Source organism: Accipiter gentilis, chromosome 4, assembly GCF_929443795.1.
Source record: "Accipiter gentilis chromosome 4, bAccGen1.1, whole genome shotgun sequence".
In the NCBI taxonomy this organism is placed as follows: domain Eukaryota; kingdom Metazoa; phylum Chordata; class Aves; order Accipitriformes; family Accipitridae; genus Astur; species Astur gentilis.
This window is the reverse complement of record NC_064883.1, coordinates 14,425,779-14,447,002: the sequence shown is the minus strand read 5'-3', so window position 1 is coordinate 14,447,002 and position 21,224 is coordinate 14,425,779. Positions and strand designations below refer to the sequence as shown.

The following is a 21,224-nucleotide window of genomic DNA, read 5'->3' as shown; positions in this document are numbered from 1 at the left end:
CTTTAGATCTATGTTTTAGTTTAAATATTTTCTGTTTGTATAATGGTTGGGGTTTTCATCCATGCAGAAAACAGGGAATGAACTCCTCTTAGTTGACTGACGCTTTTCTTGGGTGGGTTTTTTCCCCTTAATTTCTTTCAACCACTGATCCTGGCTGTTGTAGCTTTGCCATTCTCCTCTGTGCTGCTAAAATTTTTTCTGTGAAGCTTTGCCACTTGCATGCAAATGTATGTTTTAATCCCTGAGGAAAATGGGTTTTGCTGTATCCATAGCAGTGTTGTCAACCAGACAACTTATATCATATTGTCATATAAGTTTCTTATTCTCTTTCTTTCCCATCTTTTTACCTTTTGTATGTAGTCTGATATTATACACCAGAGTGTATTTGAATTGATTCACACAGAAGACAGACCTGAATTTCAACGACAGCTACATTGGGCATTAAATCCTGCCCAGTCTGCAGATTCCGGACCGAGTGTACAAGGTGAGAATGCAGCCAGCATATGTGTTTGCCTGTCTGATTAGTTGGGTGTTTTTTTAATTTGTGTATGTAAAAAAGTTTAAATTCTTTTGTATGAACACAGGAAGGAAGAACATCTTTTAAACTTATTTGAATTTTATGGATATGTTTAGCCAACAGTGGGAATTACTATTTTTTTGCCCTTTAAATGAGCATTGCTATTCATAGCACAGCACCATTAAAATACCAATTATACTTTAAATTGGAAGACTTTAATTTGGAGTATAAATGACTGAATGTCTTGCATGTCTGTGGTAAATAGCAAAGCAGGTAATCCTGCGTGTTTTTGTTGCAAACAGGGCAGTTAGAAGTGGACAGTTTCTTTTGGTGACATAAGAAACAAGGAAGTTTGATTCTTCTGTGTTCACTCTCAATTATATGGCTCATCTTTAATCACTGTTTGAATGAGAAAGTGATTTATCTGAAGTAATGATCTCTCTTTTACATCTGCTACTCCTTGTTACAGCTCGCTGCACCAAATTTATTAGCTTAGGAAGGCCAGCAGACAATTGGGTATGACAGCTTCTGTAAGCTCTCCAGGCTGGTAAATCCATTCCATGACTAAGAATGTGTAAGATATGGTGTTAATATATGGAATAGTCTATTCCTGATCGTGAAAGAGTAAAACTTTCACATCTGTCACCGTTATATGCAGGCTGCCACATAGACCAGTACTTCTCTTGGGAATAAAAGGGGAAGAGAAATAAAAGATGAAATAGATGAGCCTTTAAGACCAAGTAGTATGCTTGTTAGAGCATCAGATTGTCATGTTATTGACTGATGCTGAAGTGACCTGCTATACTGAGAAACAACTAAGGAGAAACACATTGCTTGTATATGGGAACAGAGATCACGTAGGTACAGATAGTTAAGTGTAATATGGTAAGCATGTCCCTGCCTCATAATGACAACAAAACTGTTGAGACAACTGTAACGCTTCATTTTGCACAACAGTTGTTTAAGTATGTAGGTAAAGCTCTCTGTTACTGTAAATTACTTGATGATAGATTATTTTTTTAATCCAGAAAAAATCCATGTTATTTTTTAATAAATCTACTATTCATAAAGCAACTTGACTTAAAATTCTAACATTTTCATGTTTAATATTTCAGAGTATGGAAATGCCATGATTCGATAGAGAAATAAAAACCAGCAAATTATATTTACTGGTTTGGCTCACAGCTCAGTAAATTTCAATTTTTTCATTTAGTGGTCAACATTGTTATATCATCTATGGATCAATCTACACAGTCCAGTTGAAAACATGTAATACAACTAGTTAATATGACAATTTGGTACAGCAAACAGCTGCTGGCACTCAGAAACCAGGTTTTTATGTGGTGACTTACTGTTTGCTTTAGCGTGAAATGGTGTTCTATAGCGCTTAAGCAAGTGCATGTGAATTTACAAAAGGTTGTGTTTGAAAAGTACAATGCCAGGTTGACTTGGCATCAGATTTGACCGAATGACAGGAAGTGCTGAGCAGGATTACAAACAATTATTTGTTTCGTACCTTGTGTTCCTAGCTTACTAAAAGCTGCTAATTATATTTGGCCCTCAAGTAGTGTAAGATCTTTGGACATTGAGGATTTCTAAACTGAATTCAGATTCATAACAAAGGATAATGCTATGATAATAAGGATCCTCTCCATTTTTGCTCATTTAATCCATTTCCTTTTTAATACATTCAGCTGGCCTTATGTAGATATTTATAGACATTATAATTGTGCTCAGGCTTAAGTACAGATTTCAGTCTGAGTCTGGGAAATAATTCTTCTTCAGTTAGCTCGTACTCGTTGTTTCTCACTCAATACTCTGGTATGCCCCTAGACCACTGGTTTCCTCAGCTGTTACTGTGCTTCCCAGACATTCCTCCCAGTCCTGTCATCTTCCCAGAGAAGTCTGCAAAATTGATTTTTCAGTCCCAAATATCTGCTTCAGGGCCTTAAGTCTGGATTATCTTTTAAAGTTCACTTGCTATGCAACCATGTATGGTTTTGAGCTTAAAGAGAAAGAAAAGGACTTAATGTACACAGCATGTTCTGCACATCGCTCCGTGGTGTTGATGAGATCCAGTGTGACCTTCATGAGGGCTACAGGTTCTAACCCCTGTAGTGTTAACTGGTGGTTTTGTTCTAGGGACTGCAGATGCTCTGTAAGACTCTTTGCCTTCTTACAGTGAGCCACTTCTCCAAGATCCTGGCACTAAAACCTCTCTGCCTCCTGTTCACAAATGTGGGAGGCTTGGGCTTGAGGCCCATTCCCTCCAGTTTTGAGTTCTGTTCCACTCCTCTCATGAGCTACAGACAGTGTTACTTCTTCCACCAAAGCCTTGTTCACTCTTGGGAACTGCCTGTTTTATTAGGGAAGTTGACAGACACTTGAAAGAACCCAGATAAGATACCTGCATTCAAATTCCAGCTCTGTATTTATCAAAAGAATAACACTAAGATGCTCCTGTGGCAGAAATGCTGAAGGACATGCTCACCAGTGCCAAGGATGCCAGCAGAAAGCCTTGCACTGCTTATTGGATACTAGAGCTACAGCCGGTAGGCACTCCTCAGCCAGAAGGTTTATCTGAGTTGGAGGACTTAATCAGAGCCCTTCACGGAGTCTGCTACTGATGATTAAAGTCCTTCCCTACATCCCCTCCAAGAAGATGCCCATAGTCTCATTTAATCTCCATGAAAAAATCAACTGAACACACAGAGGGCCTTTAAGGCAGTCTAAACTACTCAGTGTTCTCAGTATGCTCCTGCCTGGCCAGCAGCAATTCCAGTCAGCTCTTTTCCTGACAGTAGCCAACTGTTGATATCAATTTTCTTTTGGCCTCGCTAGCCAGTACCTTTCTTAGTAGTAGCTGGTCTTGCAGGAATAAAGTTGTGGCAATAGAAAAGGAACAGAAATATTGGGATTGCTTGGGGGGGGGGGGGGGGGGGGGGGAAGTATTCTAGTGGCTTCCTCGGTGCTGATACTTGTGAAACGCTAATGTTGATATATGCAGTGTATTAACTGTTTTGAGGAGACCTCAAGTAATATACATGCAGGGATTCTCAAGGATGTCAGATTTGACATTTTTGAAATATGAGTTGGGATTTGCAAGCTGTTTCTTTTGATAGCCTTTCTTCATAATCATTGCTTCTTCAGAAAGTGTCTAACCCATTTCAGCACCTCATTCTGAAGCAATGCTTCAGAAGTGTTGAAAATTCTCCCCAGTAATTAGGGCAATTAAAAAAAAATCTGCAGCAGTAGGCAGTAAGGAAGTAAGTTTGCTTTTCTCTGTTGAGAACCATCCATATGGCAAGTGTGGGAATTTTTTATTTTCTAATATCAGATTTAGGTGGTAACTATATTGGACTACAGGTATCTGAGTTTCTGTACCTATGGGATAGGCTTATAATGGTGGCTTTGGCCACCATACTGTGTATGAAAATCTGCAGAATTGTAGATGGCTGTAATTTCAGGTTATCCCTTTTCATACACACTATCAGCGAGGGCCCTTTTTCTCCATACCTGGAAGTTTGTTCAGCAAAAATTGACCTTGCATAGCAGTTCTTTTGGGGAGTGGTGGTGGGGGGAGGGGGTATCTCCTGATTTTATCTGAAAAGCAGGATAACTTGGCATTCTTGTTGGCTTTATATGGCCTTAGGTTGCAAGGCCTCTTGCTGAGCCATCAGCAATCTGATTTGACTCCAGTTCAGTCCCTTCAACTAATAGGAGATTAAATTGAACTGGCTTTTGGTCATGATTTTTCTTCCTTTGGGTTTGATTTGCCGTTGTACAAACTACCTAGCCTATCTGTAAGTTTTTGCAGCTGTCCAAGAGACAAAATAATGTTCTAGAGAACATAATGTGGTGTGTGATTGACATGCTCTCCCTGGCTTCATCTCCAAGTCTGGAAGGTCAATATGGGTTTTTCCTTAAAATCTGTATTCTTCTTCTGTCTGTGTGTGGCAATCGGTTCTCCCGGAGTATATGGACTATTTTTTTAAATTACAGAGGGTTTAGCACTCTAAAATAGCATTTTACACTGTTTTTTCTTAGGTTTCTGTGTGTATGAATTCCTAGGGAATTAGCAGTTTGTGGTTTTTTATATGTATTACAAACAATATCATTTTGCTAAATTTGCTGTGAGTAGACATGCTGTGGTATCTCTGTATATGTAGTCTCATGCAGAACATATGTATTCTATCAGAAGTTTATTGATTTACCTTCTGGTTTTACTTTTTATTCCAAATGTTTAAGTCTGTTTTCTAAATGCCACTTAGCAGCAAATGCTTGTCTTGAAGTGGCAGAATAATATCACGTTGTTATCCTAGTTGTCAATCATGTTTTGGAGTCTTGTTTGGTTTAAAAATTAAAAAAAAAAAAACCAACAAAAAACAACAACAACAAAAAACCCAAACCACAAAATCAACAAAACAGAAGTGCTCCAGGTTCCTCTGGAGAGGTAACTGTGGTGTTTTCTTGATCAGCACAGTCCAGAAATATTTTCACTAGTTGGGTGGTGGGGGGTGGTATTGCATCCATTAGAGAAAGTACTCACATTGATTTATTGTGGTGTTTTCTTAAAGATGCTTCTTTTTATTTACTGCTACATTTTTCACCTGGCTGTCTGCAAAGTAACAGTTTCACAGTCTGATACCACCTACTGAGCGTTTGAATACTCAGTTCCTATAGTTCCTGTGCCTTTTGCAGATCCTGCCATTGCAGAAATGTGCTTTCTGCTGAGAACTTTGCTCTCCGCAACTGATTCAGAATCTAGATTGTTGACAAACATAATGAATAAATTAAAAAAACAACCAACCAAAAACCCAAAACAAAACACCAAAAAGCACCACTTAAAAAAACCCAAAAACCAAACTTGCATCCAGTTTGTTTTCTAATACCATAGCCTGTAAAACATAATTCCATCAGAAGAACTGATACTTAACCTAGTGTTATAATCAGTATAGGTTCTGTGGATGTTTCCAGTTTACATTGTTCTTGCTCGGGTCATGACCTAATGCTTTGTTTATGAGACGGAAGATGATTTGTTATAGATAGCCTTCACTAGGTGTTCTTCTAAAAATAATCCTTATAAATAATCTTTTCCTGTAGGAGATAATGGCTTTTCACAGCCAGCAACCTATTATAACCCAGACCAACTTCCTCCAGAGAATTCTTCCTTTATGGAAAGGAATTTCATCTGCAGGTTACGATGCCTCCTGGATAACTCGTCTGGGTTCCTGGTGAGTATGGAGTTATGTAAAAATTTCCACATATGCTTGCAAGTTGGAAATCTACATTATCCTTACAATATGTACAGCAACTTAATTTCTGAAGTCTCCTTAGATGTCTGAGCTGCTTGAACCCGTATGTTTCAGTTAGAGACACCAAATGTGTCCCCTTCAACATGTTGTTACAACCAGTTCTCACATTTCTCATGGCTCAGTTTCCTCAGTGCAATATGAATAAGCATCTGCTTTTGTGAAGTACTGTGTGATTTGCAGATAAAAAAGCATTACAAAGATTATTTTCTGTTGGGTATCTTGAGATGCAATAAGTCATAATTAACAGAACCATAGTTTTCCTTTACTTGGGAAAGTCTGTGCTTGCTCTTTTTAATACATTTATTTTTTGTTTGTCAATGCTGTAGATTTTAGAATTAATACAAGTTTATCACCCTCTAGGTGACTTCTTACAAATAGAGTTGATTATATAGGATTTTGCAATTGTACATATTTGCATAACTTATGCTAATGACTGACAGAAATGGAAGAGAAATAATGTTATATTAATTGTACGTATGTTTAATGCCACATTCACTAGAGTTTTAGAAGATCCAGTTGGCATTTGCTATTACACATTTGGGGTTTGTTTTACAAAACAACCTTCCCATTAGTTCTTTTTCCAGTGAGTTTATTAGTATATCTCGGAGTGACATGCTCAGGGGTATAACAACAGTATTCTGTACTTGTTAGCTAAGTTTTGTGTGTGGCATGCTACAAAGCTTGAATCTGATGGGTCTTAAAAAACAAACATTTTTTTTTTTTTTATAACAACAGAAATATCTTACTCTTGAATATCTCCAACATATAACAATTACTTTTTTCTTCATCCTAAGGCTATGAATTTTCAAGGACGATTAAAGTTTCTCCATGGACAAAACAAGAAAGGGAAGGATGGTGCTACATTGTCTCCTCAGCTTGCTCTGTTTGCAGTAGCTACTCCCCTGCAGCCACCATCTATCCTTGAGATACGAACCAAAAACTTCATTTTCAGAACTAAACACAAACTGGATTTCACACCTACTGGCTGTGATGCAAAGTAAGTGTAAATTATTCTGATTAATATTCTAATAATTTGCTGATGAGATAGGTTTCATGTATGTGTTTGAAATATAAAGCTGGCTACTGTTTCTGTCAATACTGATGATTGTTTAGGAACTCAGGATTTTTCTCTTCAGCCCTGCTAGTAGGTAAAGAGAAATGGGATTGTCATACTGTACTTCCTTAAAAGGGCATATTGCTTTCTGACTCTCAATCAATAAAGAACCAAACCAAAACAAAGAAAAGCCAAAACCCCCAAAACCAAAACAAAACCCCCAAAAGACAGAGTACTAAGGAATTAGGGAAGAAGTTTAATGTTTCAATCTGGTTGAAATTTGGTTTTAGAACTGATAGAACAAGTGTTTCATTTTTTTCTACATGTATTTTTTTCTCCTTCAGTTCGAATAGATGTAAAATACAATGGAAATGTTATTTACTTCAGAATAAACAAATGAAGTCCTTTTTTATACTATGACTTTTACCCATTTCCAAACCATTCTTTTCCCTATGTAAAAAATGGAAACACTATTGCATTACTAGATCAGCATAATGTAACTATGCATCAACATGGCAAGAAGCCCATTAAGACGCTTCTTTCTCAAAAGAAGAGCTTCTGGCCTTCTTCCTTCTTCTTCCCTCCCTCCTATTTTTCACTGATAATGCTTTCAGCTTTCAGACTCATTTTCAGTGGAATCTCTCAAGGATTTCCATGCCTACCGATAGGATATGTAGAGTCAAATTGTTTGGTATTCTGTTTACTGATAAACTAAAATGTTTTTCTTGGGTTCTATAAACTGATACAAGTAAAAGTTAACAAAATGTTAACACAAACCTTTCTTTCCTCTGTTTTGGTTTTTTTTTTTTTTTATGCTTCACTTGAAACCTTCAATTTTTGTCACATTTTACCCTTCTGTGTAATTGTTCCGCATCCCTAACTTTACCCCCACCCCCATCTTTGGATCTCCATTTCTTTGTTCCAAATCCTGGTTTAGTCTCTTTTTGACTACTTCATTCTATCATGTATCTCATAGTGCTCACACAAATGCTGTTAAGTTCCTCATCTCCCTGACCTCTAGTAAAGTACTCTAATTCTAGCTACCAGGGTCAAATACGACTCTATTGCCAGTACTCCTCTGAGGCATATCTTAGCTTAAATGCAAACTCAGGGGTCCCAAACCACTCAATAGTAAAAGGGATGTAGTTCTGAGATACGCCCTGGTTTGAATTTTAAGCTACCAAAAATACTAATTTAGGTGAGAAGCTTTAGAAAACTAAAGTTTAAGCCCCTACTTAATTCTACAAGCAAGCACCTCTAGGTAAATGCTATGAAATAGGACTAAACAGTGTCTTTCATTGCAACAAATGGGAGCAGTCTGCTGTAAGTGAATATATTCAAAAGTATGGAATTAAGAGTCCAGCTGAACTGTAGACATACTCTTTTTTTTTTTTTTTTAAATGATCTAATAATTTTGTGAACCCATTCCTAGTCACTGAAGACAACTTGGGGGACTAGTAAAAATTTTATTTTGTTACCTGTAGTTTTTATTAGAACTGTCATGCTTCTGCATAGAATCAATATTGCAACAAAATGTAGTTAGCACTTGTGTCTGAAATGTTCTAGCCATAATTAACTTGCTTGGCATTCATTCTGTGAGTTGGTTCATCATCAGGGTTGCAATTTTTTGTTTTTATGTTCCAGAGGAAAGATTGTCCTGGGATACACTGAAGCAGAGCTGTGTATGAGAGGAACAGGATACCAGTTTGTTCATGCAGCTGATATGCTTTATTGTGCTGAAAATCATGTCCGAAGTAAGCTTCATTCCCTAAGAGAGGGTGAAAAATCAAAGCATGGGGTTTATTCATACTGAAAAAATACTATGAAGTGCTCTTTAAAAAAAAAAGTAGCCATTAACAAAAAGAACACTATACATTATGTGTGATCTTTCCCTCCATATAAAAACTTATACTGCATGAAGAAATAATTAATATTCCTATCTAGACCCTTTTAGGTTATATAGTCCAGTCTCTGTCACATCTTGTTCTTCTCGCTTCCTTCTCCACTCAACCCAACTTCTGCTATTTCTACAACTTCCTTTGGGCAAAGGGACTATTTCAAAGATAGCTTTCCTGTTAGGAAGTTAAATAAAGCATTTTTCTTTTGATATGAGTGTAAGATTTTTAACAAAAATTAATCTCTGATTTAGCATGCTAGTGTCCTATACATTTCTGGTTTTGATTCTTGGCAGCTTGATTTGGTCTAAGTAACAACTTAAGGAGAGAAATATTATGTTTTAAGCTAAGGAAATAAGTATTGGCTATCTGATATGTAACTGTTTAGTGGACTACTTTTTTGTTAGCTGTAACATTTGTCTTTGGAAGTTACAGAAGCATCTTCAGGATATTTTGGTGCTGCTTCTTTTCTACAGAATTCTCTTGAAAAACTGTTTTGTCTTTTGTCCCCTTATATACAATTAGATAACCCCTCTCAGTAGATTAGTTCTCAACCTATATTAAGCAGGTTTTCAGTTTCAGGTATAGCTTAGTCACTGTTGCCTATCAATAGTTTTGTTTGTTTGGTAAAGAATAAGAAAGAAAATATTTCCAGAATAGAATGGAATGAAACTTTGGTTTGAAATTTTGGGTTGAAACTTTGTCTTAAAACTGGTTTTTGCTCAATTTCTGATGCTAAGATAAAAAAGAGGTCTTGTAGCAAAGATTATTCTTGGTTAGGATTCTTAAACTTTCCTAATATTTTTTTTTATTTAATTTTTCTGTCTAGAAATGCAGTGTCTTCAGCAACGTGCAACAAAAATGTAGTATCTTTATCAAGCATTGCTAGTGAAGTAATAGTGTGAGTGAAAAATAATGGATTTTGAAGTACCTCTGCATTAACCAGTCAAAATGTGAAAGAAGTGGATTCAGACCTAATATGTTTTCTAATTTCTTAACTAATAGTCACTTTTCAGATCTAAAAGACACTTAGGCTTTTGTCATTTACATGTTCTAGTATGTATTAATTTCTGTTATTGCAGAAATAATGGATGAAGCTCAATATAGGATGTTGCCAATCTGTAGTGGGTGTGTTACAATTGCTTGCAGTTTTAGCTTTTATTTTACCAGTAAATTAAAGTAGACGTCTTAAAGTGATGGATCATCCTGTTTCACTAGGAATACATTAGTGCCACACAGCAATGGATGATTGAGGACATGAGATTTGTAAAATTGCTCTACAAATGGGATTATTTCATGACATGCCAGGTTTTCCTATTTTTGTTCACTGGACAGTAAATGGTATGCTTACTTTTTAACTCTAGTGATGAAGACAGGTGAAAGTGGAATGACTGTATTTAGGCTTCTAACCAAAGAAAATAGATGGGCCTGGGTACAGGCAAATGCACGTCTTGTCTACAAAAATGGAAGACCGGATTACATCATTGCTACGCAAAGACCTCTTACGTAAGTCATCATCATATAAAGTAGTATACTTCAAAAACTGAAAACTTTTGAGCTTGTTTATATTCAGAAAGAAATTATTTTTAAACAAACCCCCTTTAAATCCTGAACTCCAAAAAGAAAACCTCTTTCAGTTTGCTAGCAAACACTGAAAAGAATTCTGATATTTCACTACTTATGTGGCATAGTCCTTTATGTGTAAAACTTTAGATATTTTGATTTCATATAAAGAATAAGAGCAGCAGTACAAGCACCAAGTTATTCCATCCAACCTATTTTAACTCGGTATCCCCGTTAGCAAAAGTTAAGAAATCCAACTGCAGTTGTGTAGAAGAAACAACAGATAACATAAAGAAAATAAGCCCTTGATGGTGCTGAACTAAATTCAACATAATATGGAATTCAGCATTATTATACATAGGTTAACATATGTAGGTTAAATAATTTTTGCTAAGGAGTCTGTAAAATGGAGGAAAAGAGATACTTCAGTATTGAAGTATTCATTTACTTGCTATGCCAAGAAAAACATAATAAATGGAGCAAAGCCCACTTTTTTCATTTCAGCTCATAATGCACAGAGAATGGTGTATGCTATCTAGATTTAATTACAAATGTAATATGTAAAGGTGGTATTACAGTCATAAGCTCCTTATTTCATAATCTGCCTCTTGGTTTAACTCAGCCAAGTTGAGCTGGAATAGCCAGGAATTTGAAAAATGCCTACAAATAGAATAGTTCATTTTTTTAATATTAATTCCAGGGGACAAAAAGATTACAGTAACTGTTTAGTACTGCAGTATTATGCTATATATCTGTTTTATTTTCAGAGATGAAGAAGGGGCAGAACATCTACGGAAGCGTAACATGAAGTTGCCCTTCATGTTTGCCACTGGTGAGGCTGTGTTATATGAGGTATCTTTCCCTATGTCGAGCCTTGTGGATCCCTCTCAGCTGAAGAATAAAAGCACGACGGGAAAAGGAGCCAAAGCAACGCTACACAATGATTCTGTGGATCCAAACTCCCTCCTAGGTGCCATGTTAAGGCAAGATGAGTCTGTGTATCTCTGCCCTCCAGCATCACATAAACTTTCCTTTGAGCGGAACTTCTTTGCAGACAGCAGGGATGAACTGGGTGGTGGTGGTGTTAGCAGCAGCTGGACGGATAATCTCCTACCTGCTGGAAATCACAATGTTCTCAAACGGGAACTAATGGAGTGTTCCCAGGACAGTACTATTCCACTTCCTGAAGACAGTGCAGCACTCTTTCAAGATAACAAAACCAGCGATTTGTACAGCATCATGAAAAATCTGGGTATTGACTTTGAAGACCTAAAGTGTATTCAGCAGGATGAGGAGTTTTTTAAAACTGAATTAGCTGGTGTGGATGATATTGGGGACATTGACATAACGGATGAAATCCTGACTTATGTTCAGGATTCCTTAAATAAGTCTGACTTCTTATATTCCGGCTGTAACCAGCAGGAGCCCATGGTCCAGAATGAAGGTTGCTTGGTACAGCAAGAGTTAGATCCACATCAGTTTCATCAGCACCAGAAACAGCTCATCGAGCAGCAACAGCAGCAGCAGCAGCTCTGTCAAAAGATGAAACATATGCAAGTCAATGGGATGTTCACAAATTGGAGCTCTGACACCAGCATGCCTCTTAGCTGCTCGCAGCAGCAGCCCCAGCAATATGTATTCCCTGGCATGCATGCCACTACATCTGAGTTCTCTTACAAATCAGAAGTAAACACTTCCCCTTATGCATGTAGGCAAGAGTTTATTCCTTACAAGCAACCCACAGCGATGATGCCACAGCTTTCTAATTTTGCTCAAATGGATTTCCCTGTAGCAGGTTTTGACAGATCGACCTATTCTGCTTCGTCCAACTTGGAGGATTTCCTCAGTTGTTTGCAGCAAGTCCCTGAAAATCATGAGTGTGGGATAAACTCTGAGTCAGTTATGCTAACTCCTCAAACATGCTATGCAGGCGCTGTTTCTATGTACCAGTGCACACAAGAAGCACAGCCCAGCTGCGTGGATCAAATGCAATACGATCCTATGACGGCAAGTCAACAAACATTGTTGGACAAGGTAAGGTAAACAGCATTGCTACATTGCTTGCATTTTGAATCATGTTTTCAGTGTTTTAGGTGGCTACCAGGATGCAGAGTTTGTCATAATTGAATCACTGAGTTTGAAATTGATGGGTTAGCAGCGTGTGAATATCCTTGCTTTATTCATTCATCAGTTGCATTTGGTAAAGTTTTTATGTACATGTATCCGCAGCCTGGTAGCTCTCTTTGGCAGTATTAAAGCAAGAGTGAGTGAACTAGTCTGTTGTACCTACCAGTAATTTTCCCAGTAGGAGCAAAAGAAAAGCAGATTGGTCAAAAGCTTGGAATTTGCTTATATACCTTTTCTAGAGGAGTGGAAAAATGTCAGTAATGTTGTCTGGCACATTCATTTTCATGAAATATGTTGTAAGGATCCAGAAAAATATCTTGTTTTTAAAATGTTAGCGTTCTCTAGCTGCTCAGTTTCTCTGATGATTTTAGGATTGCTTAAAGTATCAGATTATAATATCACATAAATAGCATGAAATATTATAAACTATTGCATTTCTACACACAGTGATACTGCAAAAATGTTTTTATATATTACCTGAAGTGAAAGTCAGCTTGTTCTCTAAATCTCTGCTGAACACAGAAGAGCAGGAAAAAATTATATTCACAGCAGATAAGCTGGACCTTTTTCACATTGTGCGAAGGAGAATGCACAATAAAAGCCAGAGAAGAGAGGAGCCTGGCTGTGGCATAGACTACAGTTTTAAGCACAGTTCTTCATAGGTAAAATTAACTTAGAAATAAAAAAAAAAATCAATTACTAAGGTAGTTCCTGATTCTGAATAACCTTTGTTGAAGTACTTTAAATTGTACCAGTTATTTGTGTTAATGCTGCTCAAGTACAGAGCTGCAATTCTTTTTTTTTTTTTTACCTCAATGAGTTAAGGTTCTAAAGTACTGATCCTACAAATGCTTATGCACATGTATAAGCATTTACAGAATTAAAGTATTAATAAGCATTTAACCTACACAAGACAGAGGTGAGGAATGCAAGTAGAACATACCCAGTTTTTCGGTATGCTTAATGCAAATACAGAACATATCCTTTTCAAAACTGCTTCACTAGCGGAAAAAATATAATTGCAGAATTGCAGAAATTTACCTAAAAATGTAGGACAGTTCAGCAAGATGAATAGCTTCTGCCCGAGTGCCCAAGGGCTGAAATAGCATGAATTGACTTTGGCAAACTGCAGTGCACAAGCTTGCACAGTGCTTGGCTGTATGTTGCCTGGCTGTGGTCAGTGTTATTAGTCCTCCATAGTGCTTGATAATAGGGTTGCAAAGCAGTTGCAGGGTCATCCAAGTTCATCCCTATAATAGTATAGAATTATTCTTTTCATGAAAGCTATACCGGTGTGGTGCATCAGTTTTGAACAGCTGGTGCATAAGCAATTCCATTTCTTTCTTTTTAATGGTTGGTTTCAAACACATTTATTTTGTAGGTTGTTTTGTTATGTTGCCTTAATTGTTTTTGTTATGCCCCCTTTTTGTTATTTTCATGCTTACTTTTTTCTTCTCATCTATCTGTAAAAAGTTTAATGACTAATGAATGACAGCATCTCTGAATGCAATAAATGAATATGTCTATTACTTCATATTTACTGGAATGTTGTGCGGCAATGGTAATATTGAGTTTAGCTTGCTTGTCCTGAAAAAATGAACAAAGGCCACGTTGTGAAAAGTTACCCTTACTTAGGTTGTTCAGAAGCAAATTCAGCCCCTCTTGCTATGGTACACCTATGCTGTGTGGATCTGGATAGCATTGCATAAGCAGCAGCCTGGCGTAGAACTGATGTTACCGTTGTGCACATTAGCTCCTGTTTACCTCAGAAGAGAACTGCTGAACACTTGTCCAAATGAGCTTAAAAAAGGAACAACACGCTTCTTGATGAGATAAGGAAGGATTATTCCCCCAACCCCTTTTGTAAAAGAGCGATCGTAGATAGCTGATCGCTATCTCGAAGTCCTTGTGAGTCCAAAAATTATGTATGCCAACTGGGTGCAGTGGGGGATGGGAAGAGACTGCTTGTTCCTAAACCAAATAGCATTGACTTTTGCAGGCCATACTGCTGTATAATGCTCACATGAAAAAAACCATCATCTCTTGTATCAGACTGTACTCAGTTTTGACCTCTAGTCACATCTGCCAATGAACATTTTTATAGATTGAAGGCAAAGTAAGGCTCTATGTAAAACCAAAGCTGCTTTGCTGAGAAATGTTTTAACATAGAAACATTTTTTCACCTAGAAAGATCATTGCTCCAGAGAAAGATAACCCTATATTTATATATGCTTATGTTACAGAGATTTTATTTACTCCTGTATCAGAGGAGTTACGAACTTTAAAATACGTGAACCCATGAGAACTAGTAAGTCAGAAGTACAGCTGCTGCACTTGAAGTGACCTTGTAAAATATCACCTATGCCAAAGCCATGGTGGCAAATAATAGATATTTCTTTATTGTAAATAGGGGGAATGTATCACTGCTTATGATAATAAACTTAAGGTTTGATTTTATTGCTAATTGGTAACTTCAGTAAGCTTGCGACTAAGCAGATAGGATACTGCCGTCTGAGCCCACGTTCACAGAGCCAAACCAAAGTAGGGCAGTCTTTGTAGCTGGATTTAGCACACTGACATCCCTATCAGCGGTTGGAGCCTGGAGAGAGGACAGACGTTGCTAGACAAGCCATGATTGCTATCCTTTCCTCAGCCTTTTAACTCCCATTGATTTCTACATGAAAAGACTAGGGGATTAGAAAGCCAGAAGGGTCTATTGTGGTCATCTGCCTTGACCTTCTGTCTAACTTGTAATTGTGGTAGGATCATAGCCAATGTAGTCTAAAAACACTTTCAGTGATGAAGAAGGGCAGAAAGGCCTTGGATAATTTGATTGCTTGTTTAAGGTCTATGTTCCTTTATTAAGCAGGAGAGACCTTCCGAAGTACTAGATTCTGTGTTGAGAACTTTCTTAGAAGTTTTAATGAGCGTGCTCATCTTGTTAATGAAGAATATTGAAACAGTCTGCTTCTGTCAGAAGTTATTCTAGCTTATGTTATTGTAGCTGTCTTTAAAAGTGTGGCAACTTTGATTAAAAACATAATTCACATGGCTATAGTCTTGTTAAAAACTTAGAAGAACTGTGCACAATTAGTCAAATTTCAGTGTTTGCATAGAAGGAAAACAAAGAAGTTTCCAAAACCCAGAATATTTTGATGAATGAATGAATGTATAATACGTTTTTAAGGACAAACCTTGAATGAATGAGTACTTAAAAATATAAGCTACTCCTGAAGAGATGATGGAAATGTTTAAAATACTTTGTTGTATTTTCTTTCCATGACTGAATGGAGCATTTTGTAGATAAAGTGACTTTTCCATAGCATGACAGGAAGCATTACATCAGATGATTAAAATAATGCTATGAACAATTATGTCAAGACTGATGAAAGCCATTCATTGCTCGTACTTGGCGTTGTCAATATGAAGACCGTTTGTCAAAAAAGCCCACCCTGTGACAGCTCAGCTTGCAGATTGAATGCAGTACACTTCAGCTTACTAATGGGACTGCATGTGCATTCCTGGAAGAGCTGTAAAGTCTGGATCCCATTGCAGACATGAAAATGTGTAAATAGGTTGCTTTTAAAATGTAACAGCTGGATGTGGAAAATAGGAGTGCTCAGTCAGACTGTACTTTCTACAAATGGAAACTATATTATGCTTTAGGTAATAGCGATGTTTCTTTACTCTAGCCAGAAGTAGGACTCACCCATGTTGAAGTCAGTGGAAGTTTCACTGATGATTCAGACCCTACTTTAATGCAAATTAACTGCTCTCATTCATCATTAAAAAAAAAAAAAGTTTTAAAGCTACTCATTGTATTTTAAGATGTTTTCATCCAATCTGTGTCGTTAGGAGGATTTTTAAAAACTCATAAATAAATTGGTTTCCCATACTAACCATTTATATTGTCTTTTTTCCTGCCAGTTCCAAAATGGTTTCAATGGAGGAAACGTAAATGAAGCATATCCCTCTCAGTTAGATGTGATCAGTAATACACAGACTGCCGCACATCTTCAGCCTCTTCATCATCCGACAGAACCCAGATCCTTCTCAGATTTGGCATCTAGTGGATTTATGTGATTCAGACCTAGAGCTCCATCTGTGATTTTGTCTGGGCGTCAGGCTGCTCTGAGGAAAAGCTTGATAATTCTATCTTTGAACATTGGACTTTAACAGCTAAATTACATTTTGAGAATATGAGGTTGGTTGCACTATATACTGGTGGATATGTAATCCAAGATCTGGCTTTTTAGAGTGACAGGTGGAATTGAAACTTCTGACTATAAGTATGCCTGTGCTGTTTTCCATCAGATTGACTGTGTTATTGCAGTATGGATTACATATGTACTACAATGTCATGCTATACAACATAAGATAAGGCAAATGGTTTTGTCGTTTAGAAAACAATTGGGCACTTTACAAATAGCATCAACGGCACAGGGAAGATGATTTCACATGTGGATTATTTCCAGACTTTATTTTTTAAAAACTATTAAAAAGCTCTGAATTCATGAGAATCAAAAGCACTTAATTTTAATGCATACTAAGCTCTTTAATCACTTATATTTAAATCCTTTTGTTTTAAGTCTCCATTTCTAGCACTTTAATAGAAGGCTTAATACAAGGATATGATATGCAACTTCAGGTTTTCTATGAAACAGACCCCTTGCATTCCTCCTTTTCTTGTCAACCTTAAGTGCCTCACAATTTAGCTACCTTGTTTCTGATGGGAGCTTATTTTTAGCAAAACTCACTATAAATGTCATCCATATTATGTGAACTTTTATCTAACATCTACAGTGCTACTGGCTGTATTTTTTTTTCCCCCCGAAGAGAATTTGTTTAGAGAATGACTTTAGTTCTTTATCTGTGGATTTGTTACACTATTAACAGGAGTTACTAATGCTCTGAATTTAGTTTGGCTAAAGAGTTTTGGTTTATTCTGTACTGCTTTTCTGCTTTCTTCAGGTAATACAGGGTATATTAAAACAGCAGATTTTGCTGAGGGGGAGGAGCAGATCCTCAGGATTAGTTTTAGATTATTAATGCTGAAAAACATGTGCCTTATCTTGTGTTAAAACGCTCATAATGTTCTTTAGAAATAATACAAGGCTGCTCTATGCAAATACTTTCATTAAAATGGATATTGAAAAGGATTGCATTTTAAGGGGGAAAGGAATCTCAATAGCAATTGGTATTGACGTTTACTTTGACTGCAGTTTTCAATGTTCATAATGGGAAAGGGTCAGTTTTGGTTTAAACTTTATCCCTAGCAAATTGCACTGCAACGTACAGAGTGGATATTCTTTCTCTGTATGTTGAACATTTTAAAAGCTTTGTGCAAAATATAAAATTGGGAAAAGAAAAAAGTCATTAGAGAAATTCTCCTTGTGATAGGTTTTATTTTCAGGAAAAAAACCCAACATCCATGAAAACACTCTGGGGTTTTGTTTTGTTTTTATCTGAGAGAATTGTTAGAATTGCAGACACCAATGTTTGGTGCAAAATAATAATCTACATGAAAAATACAGAAATGTGTATATGTTCAAAATATTTCATACTCTTGTGTGTTATATAGTTCATATGTAATAAAATGTCTTTGTAAAATATTTTAAACCAGTTAAAGTGTTACATCATTATATGTTAAGAACAATTTTAGTACATTTGTTATATGTAATATAAAATGGCAATTTAGCCAGTTTGTTTAAAACAGGCAAAAGTAAATTGACTCCCTCTAGACAGATGTTAATATTATTTAATACAAAGACAATCACTTAAAATTGGAATCCTTTCATAGCTGAAACATGCTTTCTTTGAAGAAGAGCATGTTTTCTTTCATTCTGTGTGATATGATATGCTAGGCCAAACTTCTAATTCAGTTACAACTTTTCAGATGAATAACTTCAGCAGTTCTTTTAAGTGAAATTACCATATATGAAAGGGACATTAAGGATGCAATTACTGTTCAGGAAAAGCCCATAAAGACATTTTGGGTTTTATTACAAGGTTGTTTTGGGTTTTTTAACGTTTCAGATTTTGTTTTCAGCACAAGACATCAGTTACGGATTTAGTTAATATCATTTGAATTAATTTATGGATTCTGTCTTTTTTTTTTATTGAAGGTCTTGTTTTAAGCCAATATCTGAAACGTCTTCCATTTCTAGCTAGTGTATCATGTTTGCATTTGAGCTTGAAAATTAGAAAAATGCTGTAAAACCAGAAGGTTCAAAGGGATAATGTATGTTTTACATCTTACAAACCAGTATATATCCTGTTTATTAATTTAGTTAAACCAAATACATGTTGTCCTATCACTAAGTGCCAAGGATGCAGTACTACAACTGTGCTGCCCTACTTACTGTAAACAAATTAGTTGTTTATATGCATATCAGCGTATTTTGTGCATTATCTTATGCGTACAACATTGACTGTATTAGTGCACTCTTGATCTGCACCAAACTGTAGCTACAGTGCACAGATGTTTCTGAATTGGATCTCTATTAGCCCTTCAGGTCTGTTATAAGTAAGATTATATCCCAGTGTTAGTCAGTATTACTATCCATTTTTGTACAAGTTTTCTTAGCTTGTTTTTCTTTCCAGTTCTTACCTCTCCTTTGCTATGCCTGCACATACCATGCAATATACCTTTTGCGTTAAGGTATGGTTTTGTTGCGCTCTTGCTCATCTCCAATAAAGTTTGTAAGACATAATATATGGTAATAAAATAATCACTTGAATGTAGCTGAAATGTATGTTCTTTTACTGCAAAAATGTTTGATTTCAGCAGTATACAAAAAAATACATTATCATACAGTTACTAATATCTTTTGAGAGCTCGTCATCTAATAGTTTACAAAAGTTGTTATTTACGTCACTGTGGACTTTGCACTTCTCTGAATATTAGATGCAAATACAATGTATATAATTTAGAGTGGTGAACAAATGTGTATTTGTCCATGGAATTAGTATTTTATACCTGCATGAAAATGAGTTTATAAATAAACTTTGTAAATAGTAAGCCACATTTAGCAGTTGGAAGGCTTCTATATTTATTGCTTAGTGACAGTAAATTCCACAGCTGAGGAATAGATTTCTGCATAGATGCTGCTGAAAATAAGAAGCATTTTCTCCTTTGAGATTTGTAGCTGGCCATTGGTAACCTATTTACGGTTTATTGGTGTTTCATAAATAGTGATTTTAAGTTAAGAAAACAATTCTTTTAGTTTATTTCTAATTACTGATATTACTGTTTCCTGTGTGCTATATTGGCTTTGCATGATAATCTTTTAAAATCAGTTGTAATGCAGAATCAAATGTTTCACTGTAATTCCCTATGCAGTTTACCAAACTTATAATAGTTCTTTGGTTTAGTGACATGATGGGCAAGAACTTAATTGTTTTCAGCTACACTATTATCTTATAAGGTATGAAGACACATGTCTTATCCGGAATCGGTACTAGGCTATGAACTCTGTATGTAGGTCCTCTTGTTTACTCTTCTTGCTTAGCACAAAAAGACAAGCTAAGATGCAAGAGTAATTCAACAAGGCTGCAAATCTATGAAGTAACATCTGGAAATAATCAGACAATAATATAAGCAACACAACCATCCTTTTTTGTAGTCTGTTGCATTTGTTAAAAGGATTACCATCAAGCCACTTATCAACCTGTTCCCAGAAGTGCAAGACCTCACTGTCCAGTTTTGTTTGAAGGAAGGAGATACTTTCTTCTGGGCTAAGCCATTTTCTTTGATTTACGAAATTCCTCTTCTATTTCTAATTCAATGTGAAAGTTAACAACCATGGTGGCACCTAACCTGCCATAGGCCACTGCGTCATAAGCTCAGGCAGTTTGTTGGTGGAAGTAATTATCTTACTCAAGGCTCGGTCAGAGGAAGGCTTTCCCAAATAGCTCCTTGGAGATGCATTTTCCTAGTGAGGAGCCACGTTTCCCACTCATACACTTAAACTAGGAGCTGTTTTAATCTCTGTTGATTTTGTTCACCTGAGAACTAGCTTAGTAAGTTCAGTTAAAGTTACTAGCTAGAATAAGAGCCTGATTCCACTTTTAATATTTTTATTCTGTCCATTGATTAAGTTGACAAATTATCTTCCTGCCTTCTTACCTTTCTGCCTAGGCATCCTTCTCTGCAAGCTGACACTTCTATTGCTAAATAAGTAATACTAGACCAAAACAGCTTTAGACATCCAGAATACAAATTGACATCTAAAACTAATAATGAAATTCCACCCATCGTATACTCTGCATAATCTGAACATTTAATGATTTCCAGCATGGGCCACTGTTCACTTTTCCCCCTTTCATTTCTGTTACCTCCAGTGAGCAATATTCACTTAGATTGCTTAACCAGGGAATCTGAGCCAGCTCTCCAGAAAAGCATCCATTCTTTTTCTCAAGCAAGTTCTGCTGCATTGATTTTTGTGGTGAACATATGTTTTATAAATCCTCTTATCTCTTGAAGTTGATCTTCCTGAGAAGTGAGGAAGGACCATAATAATCATTAGCAGCTAAGTGCAAAATTTTCAAAGATTCAACCAAAGATGTGAAATCGAAGATGTGATCAGTCTATGGGATAATGAGGTTTCTTCTTTATAACCTAACCTTTCTAGTCAAGGTCCAGCAGGCAATGTTATTGGCATTAAACAAAGCTATATACAATTTAGTTTCCAACGTAGCCAGTCTTTGAGAAAGGGAGAGGTTCCTCAACATTAAAGTTACAGTGTTTTTTA

At 36.4% G+C, this 21,224-nt stretch overlaps 1 protein-coding gene across 1 annotated transcript in view; it reads left to right on the top strand.

The window, feature by feature from the left end:
- Positions 1-19,498, top strand: part of AHR (aryl hydrocarbon receptor) — a 65,429-nt gene extending 45,931 nt beyond the window's left edge. The window contains exons 5-11 of the mRNA XM_049798400.1: positions 361-484; positions 5,621-5,751; positions 6,627-6,829; positions 8,531-8,640; positions 10,146-10,287; positions 11,112-12,378; positions 16,399-19,498. Of these exons, the coding sequence (XP_049654357.1) occupies positions 361-484; positions 5,621-5,751; positions 6,627-6,829; positions 8,531-8,640; positions 10,146-10,287; positions 11,112-12,378; positions 16,399-16,554 (2,133 nt within the window). The 3' untranslated portion in view covers positions 16,555-19,498. The remainder of the gene's footprint in view (positions 1-360; positions 485-5,620; positions 5,752-6,626; positions 6,830-8,530; positions 8,641-10,145; positions 10,288-11,111; positions 12,379-16,398) is intronic.
- Positions 19,499-21,224: the final 1,726 nt, after the last annotated feature.